This window comes from Physcomitrium patens, chromosome 2 (assembly GCF_059467195.1).
Source record: "Physcomitrium patens ecotype Gransden chromosome 2, ASM5946719v1, whole genome shotgun sequence".
Taxonomy (NCBI): Eukaryota; Viridiplantae; Streptophyta; class Bryopsida; order Funariales; family Funariaceae; genus Physcomitrium; species Physcomitrium patens.
Window position 1 is genome coordinate 13,432,440 of NC_143411.1, and position 11,114 is coordinate 13,443,553.

Here is an 11,114-nt window from a genome sequence, read left to right on the forward strand (position 1 = left end):
TATAGAGATTATAGACATAGAAATATTTAGAAAGAAGAATATATTTAGTAGACCATATTGATTTTTTAATGAATTAACAATCAATAGATACAAGAGCCTCTTTAAGAGATTTGTTAATAGCATCCAAATTGTTCAAATCAACAATTGGTTTGAACTTGAGGTGGTTTAGTTTTGCATGTTTTTTATAACAATCTTTCATAGTTTCAATAAAAATTGCACATTCTTCATAGAGATATTCTCTATTTATAAAATCAATTAGTATATCTCCTTTTGATATTAATAACAAAAATAAAATATTTTGAAAGAAATTTAAAAAATAAAAATAAAAAATAAAAAACTTACTTAAATATTTTTTTATAAAAACTACATTAGAACTAATAAGAATGAGAATTTTTACATTGATATCCAATAATAAAGAAGTCATAGCTCATAAATATAGTTTGTATGGCTTTGGCTTAAAGCTTGATTTGAAATTCTTTTGGAATATACAAATTTGTTGCGCAATCTAAAATTCAAGGATGGAATAGGTTTGGTTGTTGTTAATAAAGATTTAAAAAAATTATTGAATTGAATAAGGTTAAAGTAAAATATTAATTCACAATGTATATAGCAACTTGTAATTTTTGGCCATAAAAATAAATAAAATTTAAGTAAGTTTTTTAACAACTTACAATTTTTGGCCATAAAAATAAATAAAATTTGATGTCAAAGAAAATATTGAACACTTCTTTTAAGAAAGTTTAATTTTTGCATTTTGCAATTCCATTAAGTTGAATTTTTGATAGAGATTTAAATTTTCATTTGATACCATGAGTAGAACATAAAACATTAAATTTGCTACACAATTTGATTATAGGTAAGAAAAAGTAGAAATTAGCTTCTTTTTAATAGTAATTTTAAGTTATTTAAAGTATTATTATGTTTTATTTTTAACTTATTAAAAATAATACCATATAAAATATATAATTTTTTTATATTATATATAAGAATATATTTCTTCTTTACTATAGATAGAATTTTTTTATACATGTCATTCTAAAATTCTAAACAAGTTTGGAAAAACATATTCTCTCTATTTAGGTTTTTTTAATTAATAATTTGAAATTTACTTACTTGATTTAAATATATATCATGAAGATATCAATTGTACTAGAATGCCTAAAGTATAATACATTTGTAAACTTGATAATAAATTAAAGTAGATATTTGCCATACAATGGAATGGTTATGCAATATAAACTATTTATAGGATATTTCTTGTTGTAGAATACAACAATTTAAGGATCATCTTTATTAAAGACAAAGCAAGACTTGCATATGAGTAAATCCAGATAATTAATATTGATAAATTATTTAATAGACATGAATTTTTGGTGAAGACCAAATATATATAAAATATTTAAAAAATCTAATAATGGCAGTTTTTTTTATAATAGACATAAGATATCTATTGGCAATAATATCATTGAGACATTTTTTTTTTTTACTAATTTTGGCTTAAAAATAGCTAGCAACTGAGATTTATAAGTCACATGAGTAAAAGCAATTGAATTAAAAAGCCATTTCAAGTTTGGATCTTGTTTAATGATATTAAAATTGATATGTTGCTTAGGAATGAAATATTGGTTGTTTAATGCTTATTCATATTCTTAACATATCTCTAAAGTGTGAACAAGGTTGCAACTTAAATAAAAAAATTAAATACAAGACAAATGGATCATTTAAGACTAAAGAATAAATATAAATTCAATAACTATTAAGTTATTGAAGAGACTAAAACTACCTATACTGATCCTAAATAAATGGATAAAAATTAATACACATGATTAGGAGGTTTCAAACATGACACTTTTACAAAATCAATAATTAAGATTCACTACTTGATATATCTAAGATTATTCAAAATATCAAATCCAAAATATCACTGTTCAAACTTTATTATTCCATGATATTACTCCCACATCCAATCTTTATTACCCCCTTGGTATAGAATCAAAGAGGAAAGAGTACTGAGGTAAGCAATATAGTTTTTAATATTTGAACCACCCCTCTTTTGATATTTCAATTTCAAAATCACTCACCTTTCAATGTGGGTGATTTGGTGAAGTATTAAGTGATATCTCTTTGATATTTCAATTTCAAAATCACTCACCTTTCAATGTGGGTGATTTGGTGAAGTATTAAGTGATATCTCAAAATATCACAAGATACTTTGAGATTGCATCACCAGTGAAATATCACCAGAAAAAGCCATGTTTGAAACCCCCTATTGTTTCAAGCTTGTACACAATGAAATACTCCTATCCACAATGGAACAGGATAACTTGTAGATAGCTTAGAAGCATGGTCAGTGGATTAAGGCATAAGTCAGTCTGAACATCTAAAGTACCTCTAAGCATCTCATAATTTCCAACAGTTCAGCTCATGCAAATTGTTTTGCTTGTAAATGAACATGTCTGCAGCAACTCCAAAAACATGAGATTGTTTGGCACATTGAATAACAGATGTTCCACTAGCGGCAAGTTCAACAGACTTGTCAGAATTTTCAAATTGAATATTTGGATTAGGAATTATCCGAGTGCCTTGGAATTTCATGGGATAATATTTCACCTCAATAAGCTCAAGTCTTTTCGACATGCTACTGCACTGTGTTTTTTTAAGCAAAAGGAGCAGAAAGGTTTGAGGGTGGCCGAAACATTGATGGATGCGGCAGATATTGCATGGAAACAGTGAATTGCTGCCTCCATTCTCCAAAGGATCATGAGCAATGCACCATGGCTCTTGGATCGGCAGGCATCTCCCATTAAAGAGCGATTGTCTCTGACATGAACAGAAGCCATAATGGGCCCTTGTTTCTTGTACGTAAATGCATGAGTTCCCAGTGTGTGAGGAGAACCAGCCTTAGCACCACTGTAGCCAAGCAGAGAGAAAGAAAGAAAAAGGGCCATGGCAGTGTTAAGCAGGTTGCTTGTTTGCTGATTCACTTTTCTCCGAAGCTCTTCGCACGCCAGGACCGTATTAGCGAGTTCTATTGTTGTGATAACATTCTTCAGGTTGAGAAATTAAACCAGATTAAAGGTCGAGAGGTGGAGCTTTGGTTCTGTTTTTCCCGTGGATACTTCGTTGGTGAAGCCATGACGTTGAGCGTCAAAATGGATGTCGGAGCGGACGCGGTAGCTGTAATCACAATCGACAACCCACCTGTTAACTCATTAGCGATTCCCGGTGAGCGGATCACTTGTTGGATCTTCTGAAACTGGGTTTCCTCTTTTCACTTTGAGCGTGGGTTTTGTGGGGTTCCAATGTCAAACTCGGGTGTGGTTTTTGTCACTGATCTGATGTACACCAATCAAATGTCCCCACCTACTTTGAGTTACAGACATTGTACCTACCTTAATTTCCACCATTTCTGCTCACAACACTGCAATCTCTTGTTATTCTACCATCCGGGTGGCGTGACACAATCTTGAATTTAGAGCCCTTTTCGTTCCTCTCGTGATACTACCCAATTCCTTGGTAAGCATGTTCCTCCGCCATGTGAATGTGTAGCACCTGGAAGCACTTGGAGAAACTTGCCACTACCCTGCCTCCATTTCCAAGGCTGTCATCTTGGCGCACTCATTCCCAAATCTTTTATTAAACTGGGTTGGATACCCTCGCCTCGATGAGTTTGATCTCAGGGCAGAGGGTATTCTTGCTCTAATTGTTGGGCGGACACAAGCGGCTCGGGCATGAACAGCAGATCGCCTTCCTGCCAATTCATCCTAATGGCGCAGGACTTCAAGCACACAAGTCATTGTCAAAGTTCAATGCCCTGTGGTTGAGAAACATGGATCGGCATGGTTGGACATCATCTGCCCAGTAATTAGTATAAGGGGGACGCGGATCTTATTTTCTGAAGTTAAATACAGAGAGTTTATGCGTGTCAAGCCAATCGTGCTACTGCAGTGCAGTTAGAATTTGATGTGTCTGGATAGAAACCAGGCACTCCGTTTTTGTGCACTAATTGGTGTTTTGAAACTTGTATCAGAGCGACACCTTTTTGTATATAACCGCAATTGTCGAACAGAACAATCTAGAAATTAGAAACGAGTAGAGAGGGTGTCACTCTGGACTTAATGTGGTGGCAACTTTGGTTGCACTCGTGGCAAGATCCTTGGTTATCCTTATCTTTTTATGTTTCTCAATTAGGACTTGACAGCTTAACTTAGAATGGGAGCGAGCTGGAAGAACATTGGTTGCGGTCGCTTTAATACTCCAAAGATCCCTTCAACTGACCTGCTAGTCTCACACAAATGTGCACTGGTCTGCTCGAGAGATTTGATGAGTGTGAGAGCCTAGCAAAACATTGCGATAGTCTGTCATTATGATATTTAAACTAGCTGTAATGATCTGTTCTGGATCTTTATATAAGAGGAAATATTCCAGATTATCTACGATTGACAAGGGGGCTCTCTACTTCCCCTGCAGATGTATTTATCTGTACTAGAAGATGTTAATGCCCTAATATTGCGAACATACAATCGTGGATTTTCAAGTGTTTCAACGCCGAGATAGGTTCTGAAGGAAAGAAAACAATTTTTCTGTTGCAGCGCTGATAGCCTTGAAGGAGAGGTACAATGAGGCAAATGCAAGAGATGATGTCAAGGCCATTGTTGTCACAGGTATTCATTGATTTCATGTTTGTTTGCAGTTCGTGATCTTTTTGGCCAGAGGGGAACAGTCGATTTTACCTTTTCATGATGAACATGTGATAGTTTTAATTTTAAGAGATCCGCTGAGCACTCGAGTTTGCGATGTTAGCTTAAAACTGTTCGCAAGGTGCTAAAACTTCTTGAGCTATTTCAGGAGCTAATGGAAAATTTTCTGGCGGTTTTGACATTTCAGTATTTCCAAAACTGCAGGAGGGTGGTAAGTGTCAGCATTGCTCCTGTACAAAATTACAGAACTAAATTGTGTTCAAATAGTAGTGGTACACAGAGATGTAGAAAAGAATAGTTTTTCTATTTGAAGGATGTGCTACAGCAGGAGTACAGTAGTTTTAACTGTCTGTGAGTGGTGCTGTGCTTGTATGCAGGTTCGAATGGTTACTTGAACCAAGCATCAGTGGACCTTATGATAGAAACAATTGAAGGTAGAGTACTTTACATATCAACTCTTTTTGTCTAAATTTACAGGTTTCTCTGTTCTTCAAATGTTTTATTCACATAAGGATAAATATGGAGCATTTTACAGAGGCCAGCAAGCCCACAGTTGCAGCAGTACCAGGATTGGCTCTTGGTGGTGGGTTGGAATTAGCAATGGTATATCACGAAACTTTACGTAACGTTTACAGCGTGCTCGCACATATAAAATAAATTGACCACATTGTTCCAGTGTTGTTTTGCCACAGTTGAATTTTTAGAAGCCCTCACCTCCATCTTACTACCTAATAAGAGTATAAAAATGGATTGATCCTGATCATTGAGATGAAATCGTATCTGCGGCCCCAGTTAGAACATGACTTTTTCTCTTTTTTTTTTTTTTCCTTTAACTTTTTCTTTTTGTGGAGTTCTTGTTTCATTCCTTTTCTCATCATTTCTATGTAATTTATGTTGAAATTATATAAAATAGAGTGTCAATATTATGTTTCACATTTTTTATATTTTTAATAGTGGTTTCCATTTGCAGTAGGAATTGGATTTTATTTTGACCCCCCCTCCCCCCCCCCCCCCCTCTTTTCTCTTTGTTTGAAGTCATGTCATGCACGGATTGCGACCCCTAAAGCACAGCTTGGACTTCCCGAGCTTCAGCTGGGCATTCTTCCTGGTTTTGGTGGTAAGTGCTTATTGTTTTCATGGCCTGAACCTTTAGCGTCTCATGGTAGTCCGTAATGTTGTAACCGGACATTTTGGACTCTGCAAGTTGTAGCGTCCTTAATTCTATGGTGGAATGTATTCTAGTTCGGTAGCTTTTCTAAATTTAATTGTAATAAATTTTTTTGCATGCCTCGGCTAAGTCATGTGGAACCTCACTTCTGGAAACTCTTTCAGGAACGCAGCGGTTGCCACGTTTGGTTGGTCTGACAAAAGCCCTCGAAATGATGCTGGCAAGTTCTACAGCATGACATTTTGATATTTAATCTTCTGTTGTGAACATTTTTCTTTGGATAACAGCAAGTCTTTACCAGTGTGTTGCAACCTCTATTAGGCTTTCAAGGATGAGATTTGTTGTGATCATTTGTTTCAAGTACATTAACTCAGTCTGTGTTGGCTGTCAACCGAATGGCCTACAGCTATCAAAACCTATTGCTTCAGAGGAAGGCAAGAAGCTTGGGCTTGTTGATGAGATAGTTGCTCCAGAAGACCTCTTGACCATTGCACGTCGATGGGCACTTGACATTGCCTTAGGAAAGAGGCCTCGCTTGTCTTCTCTACAGCGCACAGACAAGCTAGAATCTTTGGGTGATGCTCGGGAAATCATCAAATTTGCCCGAGCTCAAGTCAAAAAAACTGCGCCTAATCTGACTCATCCTCTATTATGTCTTGATGCTGTGGAGGAAGGAGTGGTTGCTGGTGGTTATCGTGGTGCTTTAAAGGTATTGGTTTTTTTCTTCATCGCTTGACAGGGTTTATGCATGTTCTTTCAAACTTGGGAGTGTGTCAGTGTGAGGAAGTTTTTTCTCACATACTACTGACACATTTTCTATACAAATCCTTACAGGAAGCCGAATTATTTGCAGCTACGGTCGTCTCAGACAACGCCAAGGGCCTTGTGAATCTGTTCTTTGCTATAAGAGCCACAAGTAAAGTAGGCGTCTCCCATGTTTTGCTACTCTGCTTTTCACTTTTTTATATTTTCATTAAATGTGGTAGATGTCCGTCATATCAGAATTATTAGATTGTATGCTTCTGTTAACTAGGTTTACATATGTAAGTAACTACCCGGAGTCATCGAGTTAGATATTCGCCTGATGCTAGCGATTGTGAACGCCATGCTAGCTAATTTACGGTTGCAGGTTCCAGGAATCGTCGAGTTGGGTTTAAAGCCAAGAAAGATAAAGAAAGTGGCAGTTGTTGGAGGAGGACTTATGGGTTCTGGAATCGTTACTGCATTGATATTAAGCGGATATTCTGTTCTTCTGAAAGAAATCAATGATAAATTTTTACAGGCGGGACTTGAGCGCATAAAAGGTACTTTTGTTGTGCTGTGGCATTTGATAAAACTGGCGATAAAGTTACGTTCAATGCAGAGAATATGCACTGAACTGGTTATATTTCGAAGTGTAAAAATCGGCTCATCTACTATCCAATGGTATCCTGATATTTGAATCGTCATTCACCTTTATGTACAGCAAACCTTCAGAGTCGTGTGAAGAAAGGGAAAATGTCCCGAGAAAAGTTCGAGACGATATTATCACTTGTGACGGGTGTCTTGACCTATGAAGACTTTAAGAGTGTGGATGTGGTGATTGAGGTACCTGGGGGGGGGATCTGTGTGGGTGGTTTAGTTTGTGACTGTTGACACCTTGCATACTCAGTTTCGTACGAATTAGTGAGTCCGTTAGCTGTCTTTCAACAGAATACGAATGTGATTACATTTATCTCCTATGATCATTTGGAAATATTGGTTCTTGTCATGTTTGAAGTTCACTCCATAATACCAATTGGCATCCTTGGTAAGCTCTTAGATTCTAATTGTTTACTGATTGTTGGGTCGTTGGCAACTAATAGGCTGTGATTGAAAATATCGATCTCAAGCAATCGATATTTGTCGATCTGGAGAAGAACTGTAGAACTGACTGTATTCTATCCACCAACACATCTACTATTGATCTGAATGTTCTGGGTGCTAAAACACGCTCTCAAGATCGCATCATTGGTGCACACTTTTTCAGGTTCTCCACCTTCCGTTACGCCCTGATGAAGACGCCAATGCAAACCATTTTTGCCCCGCTAAAGATCTAACTAAGTTTTTGTTTGCATATCTTCAAGAATAATGCTCATATAGACCCTTGTTTTTGTTTACAGCCCTGCACATATCATGCCTCTTTTGGAGATTGTTCGAACAGACAAGACGTCACCGCAAGTCATAGTGGATCTCATGGCCCTGGGGAAAGCCATCAAGAAGACAACAGTCCTTGTTGGAAACTGCACAGGGTTTGCTGTAAATCGAGTCTTCTTCCCGTACACCATGGCAGCTATGATGCTCTCTGACCTTGGGGTCGACATTTATCGTATAGATAATGCTATCAAGTCTTGGGGCATGCCAATGGGACCATTCAGGTGGGTCGTTTCTCTGCAGTTAATGAACACATCATGAGAGCTTTTTGTGTGGAGTAGCTCGTGTATATGATAAGAATCAGGAAACCTGTGCAAATCTGTCGTTATCTTTTTTCTGAATTTACGAGCTAATTTCTTGAGTGTGGAATACGTTATTGGTGTACAGACTGACAGATTTGGTCGGTTTTGGAGTCGGGGTGGCAGTTGGTACTCAAGTCGTGAACTCGTTCTCTGATCGAGTATATATTTCTCGACTGGTGCCAAAAATGTTGCAATCTCAGCGATTGGGTGAGTAAATCTTTTTCTCCATCGATCATGTTACTTTTCTTTGTAAATCAACTCTCAGCGCATAAAACACCAGCAACCTCAAAGCCCTGTGTTTTTTGCAAAGCACTAGGTCAGGCTTATGAAACCATCGGAAAACTAGTCGTAATGTCTATTCTATTGACAGGAGAACAAAACGGAAAAGGATTCTACATTTATGATGAGAAGCGAAAGGCTCGTCCAGCACCTGAAATTAAAGATATCATCAAAGAATCTCAAGAGGAAGCTGGGATCATGCTCGATGGCAAGGTGGGTAGCTTATGAAGGAGAAAGCTGTTGCATCTGCGTTTCAGTTGCTCTGATGTAAAGTCTTTAGCATGCCTTGCACGTCAATATTGTCTCACTTTCTTCCATTTACGAGGTGGACATGCTGGGCGTGGTTGTGGGTTTGCAGCCTTTGGAATTGACCGATAAAGACATAGTGGAGATGGTTATGTTCCCAGTCGTGAATGAAGCTTGCCGTGTGTTGGCTGAGAAGATAGTTGTGCAAGCCTCTGACTTGGATATTGCCTCGGTTTTTGGCATGGGCTTTCCTCCATACAGGTGCGAAGAGCCTTCGCATTTATTTCTCAGTTCGACTTTCCTCTCTAAAGTGATAATCGGTACCTGCTTAGATAATCTCTTACCTGGTAAATTACGTTGTCATGGACAGGGGTGGCATCGTTTGCTGGGCAGATATAATTGGGGCTAAGTATATTGCCTCAAGACTGAACACGTGGACAAAAGCCCATGGCGACTTTTTTAAGCCCTGTGCTTTCCTGGAGGAGCGCGCCTCAAGTGGTGTCAAATTGGTACTCATTTCTCCTTCCTTGATCTGATTTATGACATTCCAGTTAATTGCAGTTATGGTTTAAGCTTTGGTTCAACCACATGATCAAAAAATGTAAGTATAAGCATTAATTTGTATGTATTTCAATTTCTGTGCAGAGCGTCCCAATTCGTAATTCCATGTCTCGCCTGTAAGCATTATACAGGATGCCAGTGACGTTTATACGCCCATGGTATCGTCAGTTTTGAGAATTTGATGATTTATTAATGTAGATGCAAATGTTGAGCACCTCGCAAGTTAGGGGCACTATTGTATTTTGCCACGTCATTATTGATGATGCAGCGTTTCTAGCATATCAGAAGATCATTAGCTTGTCACATGCTCTGCGGTTTGTGGTTGCCAAACTAACACAAGAGTAGGTTTAATGATTAGCACTGCTATCTATTGTATATTTCTTGAGTTTTTTAAAAAAAAAAAAAAATGAATTTATGTAGCTCGAGTTTAACTACAATTGAAATCACTGAAGACTTGCTGAAAGTTTTTATCTTGATTTAGGCTTAGTATAGCAAACTTGCTTTGTATACGTGTTTATCTCATACCTCGTCATCTTTTGGTGTTTTTCTTGATTCAGTCATATTTATGTAGAAGAAAGAAGCAAAATTACCAAGTTCAAAAAAAATTGTTAAAAGATAAAATGTTAAGGTTATACATGTGAAATTAGCATTAGAAATAAAATTTTCAAGTTTTTTCAATCAATCAACTTTTCATTTTTGATTTGATATTGTATTTCAATAAAGTATTCATGATTATATTTTGAACAAGTATGCATTTTGTACAAAGAATACTATAGTTAAATTACATAATATTAGAAGATATTTTTTAGGGAGATTAAGTAGATAATGAAGGTTACATGATTTATTTTGTTACATTGTATAACTTTTCTAGTAGTTAACACACTAACAATGTCATAATTAAATCCTAGTGAATCTAAGATAATATAAAGGTCTTTCTAGCAATTTTCTAGTCCTAATTAATTTAATCAATTTCTATTGGCATTTAGTACAATCAAAAGACATTTCTACAACAATGAGATAGTTGGAGTTGGTCTCTTATAAATATACATTCAATTAATATCTAAGACAAAAGATACAAGTAGAAAAAATATAATAAACAACCTATTCTAAATATGTAATTAGAGACTAAGCAAAAAAATTCATTAACATACAAAATTCTAGTCATTGAGTTAGTAAACTTATATTCTTATTGCAACTAGCTTCATATTTTTTTTATGACATTTAGTAAGTTTTTGATAGTATTAATTTGGTTCAAGAGCATTTAATGCACATATCAAATGTTCACAATTTTAGATGTTTTTTTTTTTCTTCATCTTATTTATTAGTTATATTATCTCTATTTTTTCTGAGATTCTAATGAATCTACTATCTACAACTTAGATTGATATGTTTGCAATGTAAAGATTTTGAATCAAGCTTTTCTTTATTATGATATGATATTTAAAAAATTATTGATAGTATTGATGTGACTTAGGAGAACTTTTTCTTATCTCCAACATTTGAGGATATTCAATAAATTATTAATAATATTAATTTTATTTAGAAGAATTAAATGTAAGGATTAAATAAATTTAATTTTAAATTATTTTTTCTTTATCTTATACATGTATAATATTTTCTTTGTCATTTTATTGGCTTTTAATAAACCCATTATCCACAACCTTATACAATAAAGATTTTGTAGCC

The 11,114-nt window shown here is 35.7% G+C and overlaps 1 protein-coding gene across 1 annotated transcript; it reads left to right on the forward strand.

The window, feature by feature from the left end:
* Window positions 1-2,864: 2,864 nt before the first annotated feature.
* On the forward strand, window positions 2,865-9,707 carry LOC112278701 (peroxisomal fatty acid beta-oxidation multifunctional protein MFP2). The gene is made up of 18 exons (XM_024512345.3): window positions 2,865-3,225; window positions 4,593-4,664; window positions 4,849-4,911; window positions 5,078-5,134; window positions 5,236-5,303; window positions 5,736-5,817; window positions 6,033-6,088; window positions 6,275-6,577; window positions 6,703-6,789; window positions 6,998-7,172; window positions 7,334-7,455; window positions 7,713-7,876; window positions 8,010-8,264; window positions 8,428-8,549; window positions 8,713-8,834; window positions 8,980-9,128; window positions 9,238-9,376; window positions 9,513-9,707. The coding sequence occupies exons 1-18, from the start codon at window positions 2,871-2,873 to the stop codon at window positions 9,546-9,548; spliced, it is 2,427 nt and encodes an 808-aa protein (XP_024368113.1). The 5' UTR covers window positions 2,865-2,870; the 3' UTR covers window positions 9,549-9,707.
* Window positions 9,708-11,114: the final 1,407 nt, after the last annotated feature.